General features: G+C 54.0%; 1 protein-coding gene across 1 annotated transcript in view; it reads right to left on the reverse strand.

The window, feature by feature from the left end:
- LOC140721180 (NACHT, LRR and PYD domains-containing protein 3-like) overlaps window positions 1–19,917 on the reverse strand; it is a 71,732-nt gene extending 51,815 nt beyond the window's left edge. The window contains exon 1 of the mRNA XM_073036044.1: window positions 17,907–19,917. Within this exon, the coding sequence (XP_072892145.1) occupies window positions 17,907–19,666 (1,760 nt within the window). The 5' untranslated portion in view covers window positions 19,667–19,917. The remainder of the gene's footprint in view (window positions 1–17,906) is intronic.
- Window positions 19,918–20,294: the final 377 nt, after the last annotated feature.

Consider the following 20,294-nt stretch of genomic DNA (forward strand, 5'->3'; position numbering starts at 1 on the left):
GATGGGGGAGAGAGATCCCGCAGGAGGAATGGGGATGGGGAAGGGAGATCCCACAAGAGGTAGGGGGATGGGGAAGGGAGATCCCACAAGAGGTAGTGGGTTGGGGAACGGAGATCCCACAGGAGGAAGGGGGATGGGGGAGACAGATCCCACAGAAGAAAGGAGGATGATGGAGAGAGATCCCGCAGGAGGAAGGGGAATGGCGGGGAGAGATCCCTCAGGTGGCAGGGGGATGGGGGAGGGAGATCCCGCAGGAGGATGGGGGAGAGAGATCCCGCTGGCGGAAGGGGGATGGTGCAGAGAGATCCCGCTGGAGGAAGGGGGATGGGACAGAGAGATCCCACAAGAGGAAGAGGGATGGAGGACAGAGATCCCACAAGGGGAAGGGAGATGGGGGAGAGAGATCCAACAGGAGAAAGGGGGATGGGGGAAAGAGATCCCACAGGAGGAAGGGGGATGGGGGAGAGAGATCCCACAGGAGGAAGGGGAATGGGGATGAGAGATCCCACAGGAGGACGGGGAATGGGGAAGAGAGATCCCACAGGAGGAAGGGGGATGGGGGAGAGAGATCCCACAGGAGGAACGGGGATGGGGCATTGTGATCCCGCAGGAGGAAGGGGGATGGGGCAGTGTGATCCCGCAGGATGATGGGGGAATGGGGAGGTAGATCCCGCAGGAGGAAGGGGGAATGGGCAGTGAGATCCCGCAGGAGGAAGGGGGAATGGGCAGTGAGATCCCGCAGGAGGAAGGGGGAATGGGCAGTGAGATCCCATAGGAGGAAGGGGGACCGGGTTGAGAGATCCCACAGGAGGAAGGGGGAAGGGGCAGGGAGATCGTGCAGGAGGAAGGGGGATGGGGGAGTGAGATCCCACAGGAGGAAGGGGGATGGTGGAGAGAGATCCCACAGGAGGAACGGTGATGGGGCATTGTGATCCCGGAGGAGGAAGGGGTATGGGGCAGTGTGATCCCGCAGGAGGATGGGGGAATGGGGAGGGAGATCCCGCAGGAGGAAGGGGGATGGGGAACAGAGATCCCACAGGAGGAAGGGGGACCGGGGTGAGAGATACCACAGGAGGAAGGGGGAAGGGGCAGGGAGATCGTGCAGGAGGAAGGGGGACGGGGGAGAGAGATCCCACAAAAGGAATGGGGATCGGGGAGAGAGATCCAACAAGAGGAAGAGGGATGGGGGAGAGAGATCCCACAGGAGGAAGAGGGATGGGGGAGTGAGATCCCACAGGAGGAAGGGGGATGGGGGAGAGAGATACCACAGGAGGAACGGGGATGGGGCATTGTGATTCCGGAGGAGAAAGGGGGATGGGGCAGTGTGATCCCGCAGGAGGATGGGGGAATGGGGAGGGAGATCCCGCAGGAGGAAGGGGGAATGGGCAGTGAGATCCCACAGGAGGAAGGGGGAATGGGCAGTGAGATCCCGCCGGAGGAAGGGGGATGGGGGAGAGAGATACCACAGGAGGAACGGGGATGGGGCATTGTGATCCCGGAGGAGAAAGCGGGATGGGGCAGTGAGATCCCGCAGGAGGAAGGGGGAATGGGCAGTGAGATCCCGCAGGAGGAAGGGGGATGGGGAACAGAGATCCCACAGGAGGAAGGGGGACCGGGGTGAGAGATACCACAGGAGGAAGGGCGAAGGGGCAGAGAGATCGTGCAGGAGGAAGGGGTACGGGGGAGAGAGATCCCACAAAAGGAATGGGGATCGGGGAGAGAGATCCCACAAGAGGAAGAGGGATGGGGGAGAGAGATCCCACAGGAGGAAGAGGGATGGGGGAGAGAGATCCCACAGGAGGAAGGGGGATGGAGGAGAGAGATACCACAGGCGGAAGGGGGATGGGGGAATGGGGGAGTGAGATCCCACAGGAGGAAGGGGGATGGGGGAGAGAGATCCCACAGGAGGAAGGGGGATGCGGGAGAGTGTTCCCGCAGGAGGAAGGGGCATGGGGCAGTGTGTTCCCGCAGGAGGAAGGGGGAATCGGGAGGGAGATCCCGCAGGAGGAAAGGGGAATGGGCAGTGAGATCCCGCAGGAGGAAGGGGGATGGGGGAGAGAGATCCCGCAGGAGGAAGGGGGATGTGGCAGAGAGATCCCACAGGAGGGAGATGGGGGAGAGAGATCCCACAGGAGGAATGGGGATTGGGAAGGGAGATCCCACAAGAGGTAGGGGGATGGGGAAGGGAGATCCCACAAGAGGTAGGGGGTAGGGGAACGGAGATCCCACAGGAGGAAGGGGGATGGGGGAGACAGATCCCATAGAAGAAAGGAGGATGATGGAGAGAGATCCCGCAGGAGGAAGGGGAATGGCGGAGAGAGATCCCTCAGGTGGCAGGGGGATGGGGGAGGGAGATCCCGCAGGAGGATGGGGGAGAGAGATCCCGCTGGCGGAAGGGGGATGGGGCAGAGAGATCCCGCTGGAGGAAGGGGGATGGGACAGAGAGATCCCACAAGAGGAAGAGGGATGGAGGACAGAGATCCCACAAGGGGAAGGGAGATGGGGGAGAGAGATCAAACAGGAGAAAGGGGGATGGGGGAAAGAGTTCCCACAGGAGGAAGGGGGATGGGGGAGAGAGATCCCACAGGAGGAAGCGGAATGGGGATGAGAGATCCCACAGGAGGACGGGGAATGGGGAAGAGAGATCCCACAGGAGGAAGGGGGATGGGGGAGAGAGATCCCACAGGAGGAAGGGGAATGGGGTAGAGAGATCCCACAAGAGGTAGGCGGATGGGGAACGGAGATCCCACAGGAGGAAGGGGGATGGGGGAGTGAGATCCCTCAGGAGGAAGGGGGATGGGGGAGAGAGATCCCACAGGAGGAACGGGGATGGGGCATTGTGATCCCGCAGGAGGAAGGGGGATGGGGCAGTGTGATCCCGCAGGATGATGGGGGAATGGGGAGGTAGATCCCGCAGGAGGAAGGGGGAATGGGCAGTGAGATCCCGCAGGAGGAAGGGGGATGGGGAACAGAGATCCCACAGGAGGAAGGGGGAAGGGGCAGAGAGATCGTGCAGGAGGAAGGGGTACGGGGGAGAGAGATCCCACAAAAGGAATGGGGATCGGGGAGAGATATCCCACAAGAGGAAGAGGGATGGGGGAGAGAGATCCCACAGGAGGAAGAGGGATGGGGGAGAGAGATCCCACAGGAGGAAGGGGGATGGGGGAGAGAGATACCACAGGCGGAAGGGGGATGGGGGAATGGGGGAGAGAGATCCCACAGGAGGAAGGGGGATGGGGGAGAGAGATCCCACAGGAGGAAGGGGGATGGGGGAGAGTGTTCCCGCAGGAGGAAGGGGCATGGGGCAGTGTGTTCCCGCAGGAGGAAGGTTGAATCGGGAGGGAGATCCCGCAGGAGGAAAGGGGAATGGGCAGTGAGATCCCGCAGGAGGAAGGGGGATGGGGGAGAGAGATCCCGCAGGAGGAAGGGGGATGTGGCAGAGAGATCCCACAGGAGGAAGGGAGATGGGGGAGAGAGATCCCACAGGAGGAATGGGGATGGGGAAGGGAGATCCCACAAGAGGTAGGGGGATGGGGAAGGGAGATCCCACAAGAGGTAGGGGGTTGGGGAACGGAGATGCCACAGGAGGAAGGGGGATGGGGGAGACAGATCCCACAGAAGAAAGGAGGATGATGGAGAGAGATCCCGCAGGAGGAAGGGGAATGGCGGAGAGAGATCCCTCAGGTGGCAGGGGGATGGGGGAGGGAGATCCCGCAGGAGGATGGGGGAGAGAGATCCCGCTGGCGGAAGGGGGATGGGGCAGAGAGATCCCGCTGGAGGAAGGGGGATGGGACAGAGAGATACCACAGGCGGAAGGGGGATGGGGGAATGGGGGAGTGAGATCCCACAGGAGGAAGGGGGATGGGGGAGAGAGATCCCACAGGAGGAAGGGGGATGCGGGAGAGTGTTCCCGCAGGAGGAAGGGGCATGGGGCAGTGTGTTCCCGCAGGAGGAAGGGGGAATCGGGAGGGAGATCCCGCAGGAGGAAAGGGGAATGGGCAGTGAGATCCCGCAGGAGGAAGGGGGATGGGGGAGAGAGATCCCGCAGGAGGAAGGGGGATGTGGCAGAGAGATCCCACAGGAGGGAGATGGGGGAGAGAGATCCCACAGGAGGAATGGGGATTGGGAAGGGAGATCCCACAAGAGGTAGGGGGATGGGGAAGGGAGATCCCACAAGAGGTAGGGGGTAGGGGAACGGAGATCCCACAGGAGGAAGGGGGATGGGGGAGACAGATCCCATAGAAGAAAGGAGGATGATGGAGAGAGATCCCGCAGGAGGAAGGGGAATGGCGGAGAGAGATCCCTCAGGTGGCAGGGGGATGGGGGAGGGAGATCCCGCAGGAGGATGGGGGAGAGAGATCCCGCTGGCGGAAGGGGGATGGGGCAGAGAGATCCCGCTGGAGGAAGGGGGATGGGACAGAGAGATCCCACAAGAGGAAGAGGGATGGAGGACAGAGATCCCACAAGGGGAAGGGAGATGGGGGAGAGAGATCAAACAGGAGAAAGGGGGATGGGGGAAAGAGTTCCCACAGGAGGAAGGGGGATGGGGGAGAGAGATCCCACAGGAGGAAGCGGAATGGGGATGAGAGATCCCACAGGAGGACGGGGAATGGGGAAGAGAGATCCCACAGGAGGAAGGGGGATGGGGGAGAGAGATCCCACAGGAGGAAGGGGAATGGGGTAGAGAGATCCCACAAGAGGTAGGCGGATGGGGAACGGAGATCCCACAGGAGGAAGGGGGATGGGGGAGTGAGATCCCTCAGGAGGAAGGGGGATGGGGGAGAGAGATCCCACAGGAGGAACGGGGATGGGGCATTGTGATCCCGCAGGAGGAAGGGGGATGGGGCAGTGTGATCCCGCAGGATGATGGGGGAATGGGGAGGTAGATCCCGCAGGAGGAAGGGGGAATGGGCAGTGAGATCCCGCAGGAGGAAGGGGGATGGGGAACAGAGATCCCACAGGAGGAAGGGGGAAGGGGCAGAGAGATCGTGCAGGAGGAAGGGGTACGGGGGAGAGAGATCCCACAAAAGGAATGGGGATCGGGGAGAGATATCCCACAAGAGGAAGAGGGATGGGGGAGAGAGATCCCACAGGAGGAAGAGGGATGGGGGAGAGAGATCCCACAGGAGGAAGGGGGATGGGGGAGAGAGATACCACAGGCGGAAGGGGGATGGGGGAATGGGGGAGAGAGATCCCACAGGAGGAAGGGGGATGGGGGAGAGAGATCCCACAGGAGGAAGGGGGATGGGGGAGAGTGTTCCCGCAGGAGGAAGGGGCATGGGGCAGTGTGTTCCCGCAGGAGGAAGGTTGAATCGGGAGGGAGATCCCGCAGGAGGAAAGGGGAATGGGCAGTGAGATCCCGCAGGAGGAAGGGGGATGGGGGAGAGAGATCCCGCAGGAGGAAGGGGGATGTGGCAGAGAGATCCCACAGGAGGAAGGGAGATGGGGGAGAGAGATCCCACAGGAGGAATGGGGATGGGGAAGGGAGATCCCACAAGAGGTAGGGGGATGGGGAAGGGAGATCCCACAAGAGGTAGGGGGTTGGGGAACGGAGATGCCACAGGAGGAAGGGGGATGGGGGAGACAGATCCCACAGAAGAAAGGAGGATGATGGAGAGAGATCCCGCAGGAGGAAGGGGAATGGCGGAGAGAGATCCCTCAGGTGGCAGGGGGATGGGGGAGGGAGATCCCGCAGGAGGATGGGGGAGAGAGATCCCGCTGGCGGAAGGGGGATGGGGCAGAGAGATCCCGCTGGAGGAAGGGGGATGGGACAGAGAGATCCCACAAGAGGAAGAGGGATGGAGGACAGAGATCCCACAAGGGGAAGGGAGATGGGGGAGAGAGATCCAACAGGAGAAAGGGGGATGGGGGAAAGAGATCCCACAGGAGGAAGGGGGATGGGGGAGAGAGATCCCACAGGAGGAAGGGGAATGGGGATGAGAGATCCCACATGAGGACGGGGAATGGGGAAGAGAGATCCCACAGGAGGAAGGGGGATGGGGGAGAGAGATCCCACAGGAGGAAGGGGAATGGGGTAGAGAGATCCCACAAGAGGTAGGCGGATGGGGAACGGAGATCCCACAGGAGGAAGGGGGATGGGGGAGAGAGTTCCCACAGCAGAAAGGGGGATAAGGGAGAGAGATCCCGCAGAAAGAAGGGGGATGGCGGAGAGAGATCCCTCAGGTGACAGGGGGAATCGGGAGGGAGATCCCGCAGGAGGAAAGGGGAATGGGCAGTGAGATCCCGCAGGAGGAAGGGGGATGGGGGAGAGAGATCCCGCAGGAGGAAGGGGGATGTGGCAGAGAGATCCCACAGGAGGAAGGGAGATGGGGGAGAGAGATCCCACAGGAGGAAGGGGGATGGGGAAGGGAGATCCCACAAGAGGTAGGGGGATGGGGAAGGGAGATCCCACAAGAGGTAGGGGTTGGAGAACGGAGATCCCACAGGAGGAAGGGGGATGGGGGAGACAGATCCCACAGGAGGAAGGGGGATGGGGGAGAGAGATACCACAGGCGGAAGGGGGATGGGGGAATGGGGTAGAGAGATCCCACAGGAGGAAGGGGGATGGGGGAGAGAGATCCCACAGGAGGAAGGGGGATGGGGGAGAGTGTTCCCGCAGGAGGAAGGGGCATGGGGCAGTGTGTTCCCGCAGGAGGAAGGTTGAATCGGGAGGGAGATCCCGCAGGAGGAAAGGGGAATGGGCAGTGAGATCCCGCAGGAGGAAGGGGGATGGGGGAGAGAGATCCCGCAGGAGGAAGGGGGATGTGGCAGAGAGATCCCACAGGAGGAAGGGAGATGGGGGAGAGAGATCCCACAGGAGGAATGGGGATGGGGAAGGGAGATCCCACAAGAGGTAGGGGGATGGGGAAGGGAGATCCCACAAGAGGTAGGGGGTTGGGGAACGGAGATGCCACAGGAGGAAGGGGGATGGGGGAGACAGATCCCACAGAAGAAAGGAGGATGATGGAGAGAGATCCCGCAGGAGGAAGGGGAATGGCGGAGAGAGATCCCTCAGGTGGCAGGGGGATGGGGGAGGGAGATCCCGCAGGAGGATGGGGGAGAGAGATCCCGCTGGAGGAAGGGGGATGGGACAGAGAGATCCCGCTGGAGGAAGGGGGATGGGACAGAGAGATCCCACAAGAGGAAGAGGGATGGAGGACAGAGATCCCACAAGGGGAAGGCAGATGGGGGAGAGAGATCCAACAGGAGAAAGGGGGATGGGGGAAAGAGATCCCACAGGAGGAAGGGGGATGGGGGAGAGAGATCCCACAGGAGGAAGGGGGATGGGGGAGAGAGATCCCACAGGAGGAAGGGGAATGGGGATGAGAGATCCCACAGGAGGACGGGGAATGGGGAAGAGAGATCCCACAGGAGGAAGGGGGATGGGGGAGAGAGATCCCACAGGAGGAAGGAGAATGGGGTAGAGAGATCCCACAAGAGGTAGGCGGATGGGGAACAGAGATCCCACAGGAGGAAGGGGGATGGGGGAGAGAGTTCCCACAGCAGAAAGGGGGATGAGGGAGAGAGATCCCGCAGAAAGAAGGGGGATGGCGGAGAGAGATCCCTCAGGTGACAGGGGGATGGGGGAGGGAGATACCGCAGGAGGATGGGGGATGGGGGAGTTCCCGCAGGAGGAAGGGGGATGGGGGAGAGAGATCCCACAAGAGGAATTGGGATGGGGCAGAGAGATCCCAGAGGAGGAAGGGGGATGAGGGAGAGTGATCCCACAAGAGGATGGGGGATGGGGGAGAGTGATCCCACAGTGGGAAGGGGGATGGGGAGATAGATCCCACAGGAGGAAGGGGATGGGGGGGAGAGATCCCACAAGAGGAAGAGGGATGTGGGAGAGAGATCCCACAGGAGGAAGAGGGATGGGGGAGAGAGATCCCACAGGAGGAAGGGGGATGGGGGAGAGCGAACCCACAAAAGGAAGGGGGATGGGGAACAGAGATCCCACAGGAGGAAGGGGGATGGGGGAGAGAGATCCCACAGGAGGAAGGGGGATGGGGGAGAAAGATCCCACAGGAGGAAGGGGGATGGGGGGGGGGGAGTGATCCCGCAGGATGAAGGGAGATGGGGCAGTGTGATCCCGCAGGAGGAAGTGGGAATGGGCAGTGAGATCCCGCAGGAGGAATCGGGATGGGGGAGGGTGATCCCGCAGGAGGAAGGGGGATGGGGGAGAGTGATCCCGCAGGAGGAAGGGGGACCGGGGAGAGTGATCCCACAGGAGGAAGGGGGATGGGGCAGGGAGATCCCACAGGAGGAAGGGGGATGGGGAAGAGAGTTCCCACAGGAGGAAGGGGGATGGGGGAGAGAGATCCCACAGGAGAAAGGGGGATGGGGGAGAGTGATCCCACTGGAGGAAGGGGGATGGGGGAGAGTGATCCCACAGGAGGAAGGGGGATGGGGGAGAGTGATCCCACAGGAGGAATGGGGACGGGATAGAGAGATCCCACAGGAGGAAGGGGAATGTGGAAGGGAGATCCCACAAGAGGAAGCGGATGTAGAAGTGAGTTCCCATAGGAGGAAGGGGGATGGGGAAGAGCTATCCCACAGGAGGAAGGGGGATGGGGAAGAGAGATCCCACTGGAGGAAGCGGGATGGGGAAGAGAGATCCCACTGGAGGAAGGGGGATGGGGAAGAGAGATCCCACAGGAGGAAGCGGGATGGGGAAGAGAGATCCCACAGGAGGAAGGGGGATGGGGAAGAGAGATCCCACAGGAGGAAGGGGGATGGGGGAGAGAGATCCCACAGGAGGAAGTGGAATGGGGAAGAGAGATCCCACTGGAGGAAGGGGAATGGGGATGAGAGATCCCACAGGTGGAAGGGGAATGGGGAAGAGAGTTCCCACAGGAGGAAGGGGGATGGGGAAGAGAGATCCCACAGGAGGAAGGGGGATGGGGAAGAGAGATCCCACAGGAGGAAGGGGGACGGGATAGAGAGATCCCACTGAAGGAAGGGGGATGGGGATGTGAGATCCCACAGGAGGAAGGGGGATGGGGAAGAGAGATCCCACGGGAGGAAGGGGAATGCTGAGGAGAGATCCAACAGCAGGAAGGGGGAGTGGGAACAGAGAGCCCAGAGGATGAATGGGGGATGGGAAAGTGAGATCCCACAGGAGGATTGCTGCCCATGCCACGTGCTAGTGAGGCTAGAAATAATGCAGCTAAATACGTGGCTGAGGGGATGGTGCCTGAGGGAGGGGTTCATGTTTCTGGACAATTGGGCTTTCTTCCAGGGGAGGTGGGACCCGTTCGAATTGGGCAGTTTGCACCTGAACTGGAGGGGGACTAACATCCTTGCCGGTGGGTTAGCAAGTTCTGCTCCGGGGGTTTTAAACAAGGTTGCAGGGGGAGGGGGCAGAGTGTTAGAGCAGATAGTGATGTGGAGGAGGATAATGGTCATGTGAGGACTGCCTGTATAGACAGATCTCAATGGTTTGTACGTGATAGAAATGTTCTCAGGTGCATCTATTTCAATGCAAGGAGTATTGTAGGGAAGGCAGATGAGTTTAGGGCGTGGATTGGCACATGATGATTTCGACATTATTGCTATTAGTAAGACTTGCTTTGCAGGAGGGGCAGGACTGGCAGCTTCATGTTCCGAGGTTCAGTTGTTTCAGACGTGATAGAGGGGTAGGGGTGAAAGGGGGAGGAGTGGCATTACTAGTCAGGGAGAATCTCACAGCTGTGCGTAGACGGGACAGCCCGGAGGGCTCGTCTACAGAGGCCGTATGGGTGGAGCTGAGGAACGGGAAAGGAGTGACCACACTAATAGGGTATTATTATATACGGCCCAATAGTCAGAGAGAATTGGGGGAGCAAATCTGTAGAGAGTTAGCACACCAATGTAAGAAACAGAAAGTTGTAATCATAGGGGATTTTAACTTCCCACATATTGACCTGGACTCCCACTCTGTGAAAGGGTTAGATGGCGTGGAGTTTGTCGAATGTGTTCAGGAAAGTTTTCTAAATCTATATATTGAGGTACCAACGAGAGAGGGTGCAGAACCTGACCTATTAGGGAATCAGACAGGTCAGGTGACAGAAGTATGTGTAAGCGAACATTTTGGGTCCAGTGACCATAATGTCATTAGTTTCAAGATAATTATGGATAAGGATAGGACTGGTCCACCAGTTGAGGTTCTGAACTGGAGAAGGGCCAATTTTGTGGAAATGAGAGAGGATCTGGGAAGAGTGGATTGGGATAAGTTGTTTTCTGGCAATGATGTATTCAGTAAGTGGAGTTACTGAACTGCGCTTACATCCGGAGTTTGCATGTTCCTGCCAGGATTAAAGGCAAAGTTAACAGGGATAGGGAACCTTGTTTTTCAAGGGATATTGGCGATCTGGTTAAATAGGTGTTTAGCAGGTACAGGCAACAAGGAACAAATGAGATACTTGAAGAGTATAGAGAATGTAAGGGAATACTAAAGAAGGAAATCAGGAAGGCAAAAAGAAGACATGAGGTTGTGTTGGCAGATAATGTGAAGGTAAACCCGAAGGGTTTCTACGAGTATATTAAGAGTAAAAGGATAGTAAAGGACAAAATTGGTCCACCAGAAGATCAGAGTGGTTGTCTATGTGTGGAGCATCACGAGATGGGGAAGATCTTAAACAGTTTTTTTGCGTCAGTGTCTACTCAGGAAACAGGCATAGTGGATATGGAATTACAGGAAACAAACAGTAGAGTCATGGAACGTGGCCAGTGAGTGAGTGGGCCAGTGAAAGAGTGGAAATTTGAGGCTTTGACTCGAGGGATTCTGGCAGTTTTGGCAGTTGGACTGTGCAAATCAAGACAACCAAGATTTGAATAGCTCAGACTCAGCAGAAAGCAGCTGATTGACCAAGCAGTTTGAAAAGCTCAAACAAATAAATAGAGGGGTAGCTCAAGCTGAGCGGCCTGTGGAAAGCGGCCTGAGTGAGTGGAGATTTGAGGCTTTGACAGGTCTTTACAATGCCTCCTGAGACGGTGATGTGCCTCTCCTGTGAGATGTGGCAGTCTTGGGGGAACTCCCCTCTCCCGCAGAGTCACATCTGCCAGAAGTGCTTGCGGCTGGGCGATCTGGAAGACAGTGTGAGGAATCTGGAGCAGCAGCTGGATGACCTTCGACTCATAAGGGAGAATGAGGCAGACATAGATGAGAGCTACAGGGAGGTAGTCACACCGAGGCTGCCGGAAGCAGGTCGTTGGGTGACAGTCCGAGGGGGGAAAGCGAAGGAGAGTAGACAGGAGGTGCAGAGCACCCCTGTAGCCATTCCCCTGAATAATAAGTTTACCGTCCTGGATGCTGTTGGTGAGGACGACCGACCAGGTGTGAGTCACGGTGGCAGGGCCTCTGGCACTGAGTCTGACCCTGTGATGCAGAAGGGTGGGACGGAGAGGAGGAGAGCTGTCGTCATTGGAGACTCTATAGACAGGGGAGCAGACAGGAGATTTTGTGTACATGAGAAGGAAACCCGCAAGGTTTGTTGCCTCCCGGGTGCCAGGGTCCGGGATGTGTCTGACTGGGTACATGGCACTCTGGTACGAGAGGGAAAGCAACCAGAAGTCGTGATACATGTTGGGACCAATGACATAGGCAGGAAGAGGGATGAGGTCCTGAAGGGTGAGTTTCGGGAACTAGGCAGAAGGCTGAAGAACAGGACCTCAAGGGTGGTGTTCTCAGGATTGCTGCCAGTGCTACGTGATAGTGATGGTAAGAATTGGAGGAGATGGCAGTTGAATGCGTGGCTGAGGAGTTGCTGCAGGGGCAGAGTTTTAGATTTTCGGACCATTGGGATCTCTTCTGGGGAAGGTGGGACCTGTACAGATTGGATGGGCTGATTTGAACTCGAGGGGGAGCAATATCCTTGCTGGTAGGTTTGCTAGCATGGTTCGGGAGGGTTTAAACTAATTTGCAAGGGGGATGGGACCCAGAGCGATAGAGCAGTGAAAGAAGTGCATGGAGTAAAGCCAGATCTAACACATAGAGAGGCTTTGAGGAAAGAGCAGCAGAATAAAGGGCATAAAGGCAGTAAGGTAGAAGGGCTAAAGTGCCTGTACTTCAATGCAAGAAGCATCAGGAACAAAGGTGATGAACTGAGAGGTTGGATACAAACATGGAATTATGATGTAGTGGCCATTACGGAGACTTGGCTGGCACCAGGACAGGAATGGATTCTCAATATTCCTGGATTTCATTGTTTTAAAAGGGATAGAGAGGGGGGAAAAGGGGAGGACGGGTGGCATTACAGGTCAGGGATACTATTACAGCTACAGAAAGGGTGGGTAATGTAGCAGGATCCTCTTTTGAGTCAGTATGTGTGGAAGTCAGGAACAGGAAGGGAGCAGATACTCTACGGGGGTATCCTATAGGCCCCCTGGTTGCAGCAGAGATACCGAGGAGCAGATTGGGAGGCAGATTTTGGAAAGGTGCAAAAATAACAGAGTTGTTATCATGGGTGACTTTAACTTCCCTAATATTGATTGGCACTTGATTAGTTCCAAGGGTTTAGATGGGGCAGAGTTTGTTAAGTGTGTCCAGGATGGATTCCTGTCTCAGTATGTTGACAGGCCAACGAGGAGGAATGCCATACTAGATCTAGTATTACGTAACGAACCGGGTCAGGTCACGGATCTCTCAATGGGTGAGCATCTGGGGGACAGTGATCACCGCTTCCTGGCCTTTAGCATTATCATGAAAAAGGATAGAATCAGAGAGGACAGGAAAATTTTTAATTGGGGAAGGGCAAATTATGAGGCTATAAGACTAGAACTTGCGGGTGTGAATTGGGATGATGTTTTTGCAGGGAAATGTACTATGGACATGTGGTCGATGTTTAAGGATCTCTTGTAGGATGTCAGGGATTAATTTGTCCCGCTGAGGAAGATAAAGAATGGTAGGGTGAAGGAACCATGGGTGACAAGTGAAGTGGAAAATCTAGTCAGGTGGAAGAAGGCAGCATACACGAGGTTTAGGAAGCAAGGATCAGATGGGTCTATTGAGGAATATAGGGTAGCAAGAAAGGAGCTTAAGAAGGGGCTGAGAAGAGCAAGAAGGGGGCATGAGAAGGCCTTGGCGAGTAGGGTAAAGGAAAACCCCAAGGCATCCTTCAATTATGTGAGGAACAATAGGATGACAGGAATGATGGTAGGACCGATTAGAGATAAAGGTGGGAAGATGTGCCTGGAGGCTGTGGAAGTGAGTGAGGTCCTCAATGAATACTTCTCTTCAGTATTCACCAATGAGAGGGAACTTGATGACGGTGAGGACAATATGAGTGAGGTTGATGTTCTGGAGCATGTTGATATTAAGGGAGAGGAGGTGTTGGAGTTGTTAAAATACATTAGGCCGGATAAGTTTCTGGGGCCTGTCGGAATATTCCCCAGACTGCTCCACGAGGCAAGGGAAGAGATTGCTGAACCTCTGGCTAGGATCTTTATGTTCTCGTTGTCCACGGGAATGGTACGGGAGGATTGGAGGGAGGTGAATGCTGTCCCCTTGTTCAAAAAAGGTAGTAGGGCTAGTCCAGGTAATTATAGGCCAGTGAGCCTTACATCTGTGGTGGGAAAGCTGTTGGAAAAGATTCTTAGAGATAGGATCTATGGGCATTTAGAGAATCATGGTCTGATCAGGGACAGTCAGCATGGCTTTGTGAAGGGCAGATCGTGCCTAACAAGCCTGATAGAGTTCTCTGAGGAGGTGACCAGGCATATAGATGAGGGTAGTGCAGTGGATGTGATCTACAAGGATTTTAGTAAGGCATTTGACAAGGTTCCACACGGTAGGCTTACTCAGAAAGTCAGAAGGCATAGGATCCAGGGAAGTTTGGCCAGGTGGATTCAGAATTGGCTTGCCTGCAGAAGGCAGATGGTCATGGTGGAGGTAGAACAATCAGATTGGAGGGTTGTGACTAGTGGTGTCCCGCAAGGATCTGTTCTGGGACCTCTTCTTTTTGTGATTTTTATTAACGACATGGATGTGGGGGTAGAAGGGTGGGTTGGCAAGTTTGCAGACAACACAAAGGTTGGTGGTGTTGTAGACAGTGTAGAGGATTGTCGAAGATTGCAGAGAGACATTGATAGGATGCAGAAGTGGGCTGAGAAGTGGCAGATGGAGTTCAACCCGGAGAAGTGTGAGGTGGTACACTTCGGAAGGACAAACTCCAAGGCAAAGTACAAAGTAAATGGCAGGATAATTGGTAGTGTGGAGGAGCAGAGGGATCAGGGGATACATGTCCACAGATTCCTGAAAGTTGCCTCACAGGTAGATAGGGTAGTTAAGAAAGCTTATGGGGTGTTAGCTTTCATAAGTCAAGGGACAGAGTTTAAGAGACGCGATGTAATGATGCAGCTCTATAAAACTCTAGTTAGGCCACACTGGGAGTACTGTGTCCAGTTCTGGTCACCTCACTATAGGAAGGATGTGGAAGCATTGGAAAGGGTACAGAGGAGATTTACCAGGATTCTGCCTGGTTTAGAGAGTATGGATTTTGATCAGAGATGAAGGGAGCTAGGGCTTTACTCTTTGGAAAGAAGGAGGATGAGAGGAGACATGATAGAGGTGTACAAGATATTAAGAGGAATAGACAGAGTGGACAGCCAGCGCCTCTTCCCCAGAGCAACACTGTTCAGTACAAGAGGACATGGCTTTAAGGTAAGGGGAGGGAAGTTCAAGGGGGATATTAGAGGAAGGTTTTTCACTCAGAGAGTGGTTTCTGCGTGGAATGCACTGCCTGAGGCAGTGGTGGAGGCAGATACACTAGTGAAGTTTAAGAGACTACTAGACAGGCATATGGAGGAATTTAAGGTGGGGTTTATTTGGCAGGCAGGGTTTGAGGGTCGGCACAACATTGTGGGCCGAAGGGCCTGTAATGTGCTGTACTATTCTATGTTTTATGGAACATATAGAGATTAAAGAGGAGGAGGTGCTTACTGCCTTACAGCAAATAAAGGTAAATAAATCCCCCAGGCCTGACATGATATTTTCTCGGACCTTGAGAGAGACTAGTGTAGAAATTGCAGGGGTCCTGGCAGAAATATTTAAAATGTCCTTCGCCACAAGTGCGGTGCCCGAGGATTGGAGGGTAGCTCATGTTGTTCCGTTGTTTGAAAAAGGCTCCAAAAGTGCACCAGGTAATTACTGGCCAGTGAGCCTGACATCGGTATTAGGTAAATTATTGGAAGGTGTTCTGAGAGACCGGATATACAAGGATTTGGACAACCAAGGGCTGATTAAAGATAGTCAGCATGGCTTTGTTCATGGTCGATCGTGTTTAATGTATCCTGTAGTGTTTTTCGAGGAGGTTACCAAGAATGCACATGAAGGAAAGGCTGTGGATGTTGTCTACATGAACTTTAGTAAGGCTTTTGACAAGGTTCCACATGGGAGGTTAGTTCAGAAGGTTTAGACAGTAGGTATCCATGGAGAGTTTGTAGATTGGATTCGAAATTGGCTGTGTGTGAGAAGACAGAGAGTGGTAGCGGATCATTGCTTCTCAGACTGGAGGCCTGTGACTAGTGGTGTGTCTCAGGGATCTGTGCTGGAACCATTGTTGTTTGTTGTCTATATCAATGATCTAGATGATAATGTGATAAATTGGATCAGCAAGTTTGCTGATGACACTAAGATTGGAGGCGTTGTGGACAGCGAGGAAGGCTTTCAAAGCTTGCAGAGGGATCTGGACCAACTGGCAACATGGGCCAGAAAGTGGCAGATGGAATTTAATGCAGACAAGTGTGAGGTGTTCCATTTTGGAAGGACAAATCAAGGTAGGACATACACAGTAAATGGTAGGGCACTGAGGAGTGCGCAGGAAGAAAGGGATCTGGGAGTTCAGATACATAATTCCCTGAAAGTGGCGTCACAGGGAGACAGGGTTGTAAAGAAGGCTTTTGGCATCCTGGCATTCATAAATCAAAGTTGAGTATAGGAGTTGGAATGTTATGGTGAGGTTGTATAAGACATTGGTGAGGCCAAATTTGGAGTATTGTGTGCAGTTCTGGTCACTGAACTATAGGACGGATATCAGTAAGACTGAAAGTGTGCGGAAAAGATCTGCGAGGATGTTGCCGGCTCTTCAGGAGTTGAGTTACAAGGAAAGATTGAACAGGTTAGGACTTTATTCCTCGGAGCGCAGAAGCATGAGGGGAGATTTGATGGAAGTTTACACAATTACGAGGGGTATAGACAGGGTAGATGTGAATGGGCTCTTTCCACACGGATTAGGAGAGATAAATTACAAAAGGACTTTGCTTCAGGGTGAAAGGGGAAAGGTTTAGGGGGAACGTCCTCACTCAGAGAGTTGTGAGAGTGTGGAACGAGCTGCCATCTGATGTGGAAAATGCGGACACACTCTGAAGATTTAAGAATAAATCTGATAGATGCATGGATGGGAGAGGTCTGGAGTGTTATGGACTGGGTGCAGGTCAATGGGACTAGCGGAATAAAGTTTTGGCACAGAGCAGAAGGGCCGAATGGCTTGTTTTCTATGCTGTAGTGTTCTATCATTTTACGATTCTATGAAGGAATATGGGGAGGTCAGTTCCCACAGGAAGGAGGAGGATTGGGAAGAGAGATCCCACAGGAGGAAGGGGGATGGTGTAGAGAGATCCGACTGGAGGAAGGGGAATGGGGAGGAGAGATCCAACAGGAGGGAGGCGGATGTGGAAGTGAGATCCCACAGGATGAAAGGGGAATGGGGAAGAGAGAACCTAGAGGAGGAAGAGGAATGGGGAAGAGAGATCCCACAGGAGGAAGGGGGATTGGGAAGAGAGATCCGAAGGAGGAAGGGGAATGGGGAGGAGAGATCCAACAGGAGGGAGGGGGATGGGGAAGTGAGATCCCACAGGATGAAGGGGGTTTGCGAAGAGAGATCCCGTAGGAGGATGGGAGATGGGGAAAAGAGATCTGACAGGAGGAAGGGGGATGGGGCAGGGAGATCCCACAGGAGGAAGGGGGATGGGGAAGAGAGATCCGACAGGAGGAAGGGGAATGGGGAGGAGAGATCCAACAGGAGGGAGGGGGATGGGGAAGTGAGATCCCACAGGATGAACGGGGTTTGCGAAGAGAGATCCCATAGGCAGATGGGGGATGGGGAAAAGAGATCTGACAGGAGGAAGGGGGGATGGGAAGGGATACCACTGGAGGGAAGGGAACGGGGAAGCGAGAACCCACAGGAGGAAGTGGCATGGGGAAGAAAGATCCCGCAGGAAGGGGGGTGGGGAAAAGACATTTCACTGGAGGATGAGGAAAGGGTAATAGAGTGTCCACAGGAGGAATGGGGATGGGGACGAGATCCCTAAGAATCGAAGGGGGATTGGGATAAAAAGTCCCACAGGAGGATTCCAAAGGTAAACGATAATCCTACAAGACGAGAGGATGCAGAAAATTTTTGTACGTGTGTGTTGGGTCTGAACAGAGACCCAGAGGAGATGCGGCCTCGCTCTCTGTGTATCTGATAGTGAGCAAAGTCACACACTATCAAGGGCAGTGGAGGACAATCTCACAATGGTATTTCTTTCCTTCTCACTGGGACAGTCTGCTGACGGTTTCTTGTCCCTCACCGGGAAGGGGGTGTGAATCTCTGACCCACCTGCTGCAATCAGTGTCGGTCTGGGTGTCAGTAACAGTGAGAAGGAACATTGTCAATGGACGTGTCACAGGCAGCAGGAAACACGGCCATTCCTGTGATTTACTACCATTAAACCAATGGTCGTTATTCACTGATCTGATGAAGTCTCCAACATCTCTTCACAAGGAACCACAGAACCCTCCCGTCCTTGGGGAATTACTGACCGATCCCCTGGGCATTTGTCACAATTCTTCACAATCTGATTTATCACAGTTTAACCCAAATCCCTTTTCATTGAAATGACACAATAGAACAGTTTCACAGTTCAGAGTGAGAGATAAATCAAGTTACCTCAACTCCTGGCACTTGTGCAGCCCGGGTCCCAGCCGCTGGATTCCTTCACACTGAATGTGGCAGTCCTCCAGGTCGAGGTGCTTTATTGTATCACAGAGTCCGATGACATGAGACAGGACCGCGCAGTCAATCGGGGTCAGTGTCATTCTACTGAATGAAAGTGTTTTCACAGATCCCAGTGCGGCCTGAGCCAGTCCACGATTCTGAGACTCAAACAAGTAGTGCAATGTGTTCAGGAGCCTCCTTTTACCAGCTTCACTCCATGTGTTTCCACTCTGGCGTTTAACCTCCTCCTTCACCCAGTCAATCACCCGGCAGGTTGTTGCATTAGGAAATGGACCCAGAAACTCCTCCAGGCCCCGAGCTGTCATTGGGGAGGACAGACCAGCAACAAAACGGAGAAACACCTCAAATCGCCCATCTGTCGTGTTGTGGGCTTCAGTGAGGAATTTCAGGATTTCCCCGGGATGTGGATTCAGGAATTGTGCGACTGCAGCTACAAACTCTTGGATGGTGAGGTGTGGGAATGTGTACACCACGCTCTGGGCAGAATCCTCTCTCTCCAAAAGCTCCATCAGGAACCCGGACAGGAACTGGGAAGGCTGCAGATTGTAGTTGATCAAATCTCCATCTGTAAACACAATCTTCTTCTCGGACACTCCTCTGAAGGCCATCTGACCAACCCTGAGTAACACATCACGGGGGTTCTCAATCTCACGGCCGTGGTTTTTCAGGATGTTGTAAATATAGTAGGAGTACAGTTGGGTGATGGTCTTGGGAACTCGCTGTGGGTCCCTGACTCTTTGTGTGAAGAAGGGGCCCAGTGTCAGAGCGAGGATCCAGCAGTAGGAGGGGTTGTAGCTCATGGTGTACAGGATCTCGTTCTCCTTCACGTGTTTGAAAACAGCTTCGGCCACCGTCTGATCTTCAAAATGTCTGATGAAATATTCCTTTCGTTCCTCATCAACAAATCCCAGGATTTCAGCCCAGACACTGATATCCGCCTTTTCCAATAAATGTAACGCAGTGGGACGGGTGGTCACCAGCACTGAACACCCTGGGAGCAGCTTGCCCTGGATTAAACTGTACACAATGTCAGACACTTCACACCACCACTCGGGATCTGGGCACTGGTGCTTTGGTTCCGTATCTCTCCGACTGTCCGCAAAATCGATTTTGTGTTTGAATTCATCTAAACCATCGAATATAAACAGTAATCCCTCTGGGTTCTTCCAGACTTCTCTCAGGATATTCCCAAAGTAAGGATACTGATCCAGAATCAGTTCCTTCAGGTTTATTCTACAATTAATGGTGTTTGAATCTCGGAATTTGAAACTGAAGACAAACTGAAATTGTTGGTATATTTTCCCCATGGCCCAGTCATAAACAATCTTTTGTACCATCGTTGTTTTCCCGATCCCTGGGACTCCGGCCACTGCTGCTGAACTCCCAGATTTGGATTTACTCCGGGAAAAGCTGCTCTGGAATAACTGATCAGTACGGATTTTTTCCAGCTGTCTGCGGAGTTGTTTCTCTCTATAATCCTCATGGTCTCTGCCTCTTGCCAGCAGCTCATGTTCCACCAGTGTCCGATCTCGAACAGTAGAAATGACCGTGAGCTCAGCGTATCGATCAGCTAGCTGGAAAACCTTCACCTTCTCCGTCATCAGGATCGTGTTCACTCTCAGTGTTTCAGTTTGTGCCCGCAGAGTCTCCTTGTGTTTCTGTTGAACATCTTCCATGGGAACAGAGAACATATTCAAAACGTTAAATGGCTCATCTGACAAAGAACTTTATAACGGTATTTCAGCATTCAGTGTTTGAGATTACATGAATAAATTCAATGCTTCCATGGATATTAGGACAGAAAGTAAAATTCTGTTCGCAGACACGGAATTGACAGCAATGGATGTCCCTGAAAATGTCCAATCCTCATGTTCTGGTTCTAGTTATTTGTGAAGGTGAACATTCCCCTGATTGCACTTTCTGAGGAAGCTTAAACAAGCATCACTCCCCACTAACATCTTAACTACATTCTACAGAGGCGTGGTTGAGAGTGTGCTGACCTTTTGCATCACAACCTGGTACTCCAGCTGCAGTGCTGCCGACAAAAAAGCCTTGCAGAGGGTGGTTAGGGGAGCAGAGAAGGTTATTGGGGTCCCCCTACCTTCTGTCCAAGACCTCTTTCAACGTCGATGCCTCCAGAAGACACGGTACATCATTAAAAACCCCTCACACCCTCTCCATGAACTGTTTGTTCTTCTGCCATCAGGCAAACGGTACAGGAGCATCAAAACTAAAACCACAAGGCTACTAAACAGCTTCCTCCCACAGGCAGTCAGACTGCTAAATAGCTGCTCTACCTGACTCTGCTTTGGACGCTTC

The sequence above is a fragment of the Hemitrygon akajei genome, unplaced genomic scaffold (assembly GCF_048418815.1).
Source record: "Hemitrygon akajei unplaced genomic scaffold, sHemAka1.3 Scf000052, whole genome shotgun sequence".
NCBI classification, from domain to species: Eukaryota; Metazoa; Chordata; class Chondrichthyes; order Myliobatiformes; family Dasyatidae; genus Hemitrygon; species Hemitrygon akajei.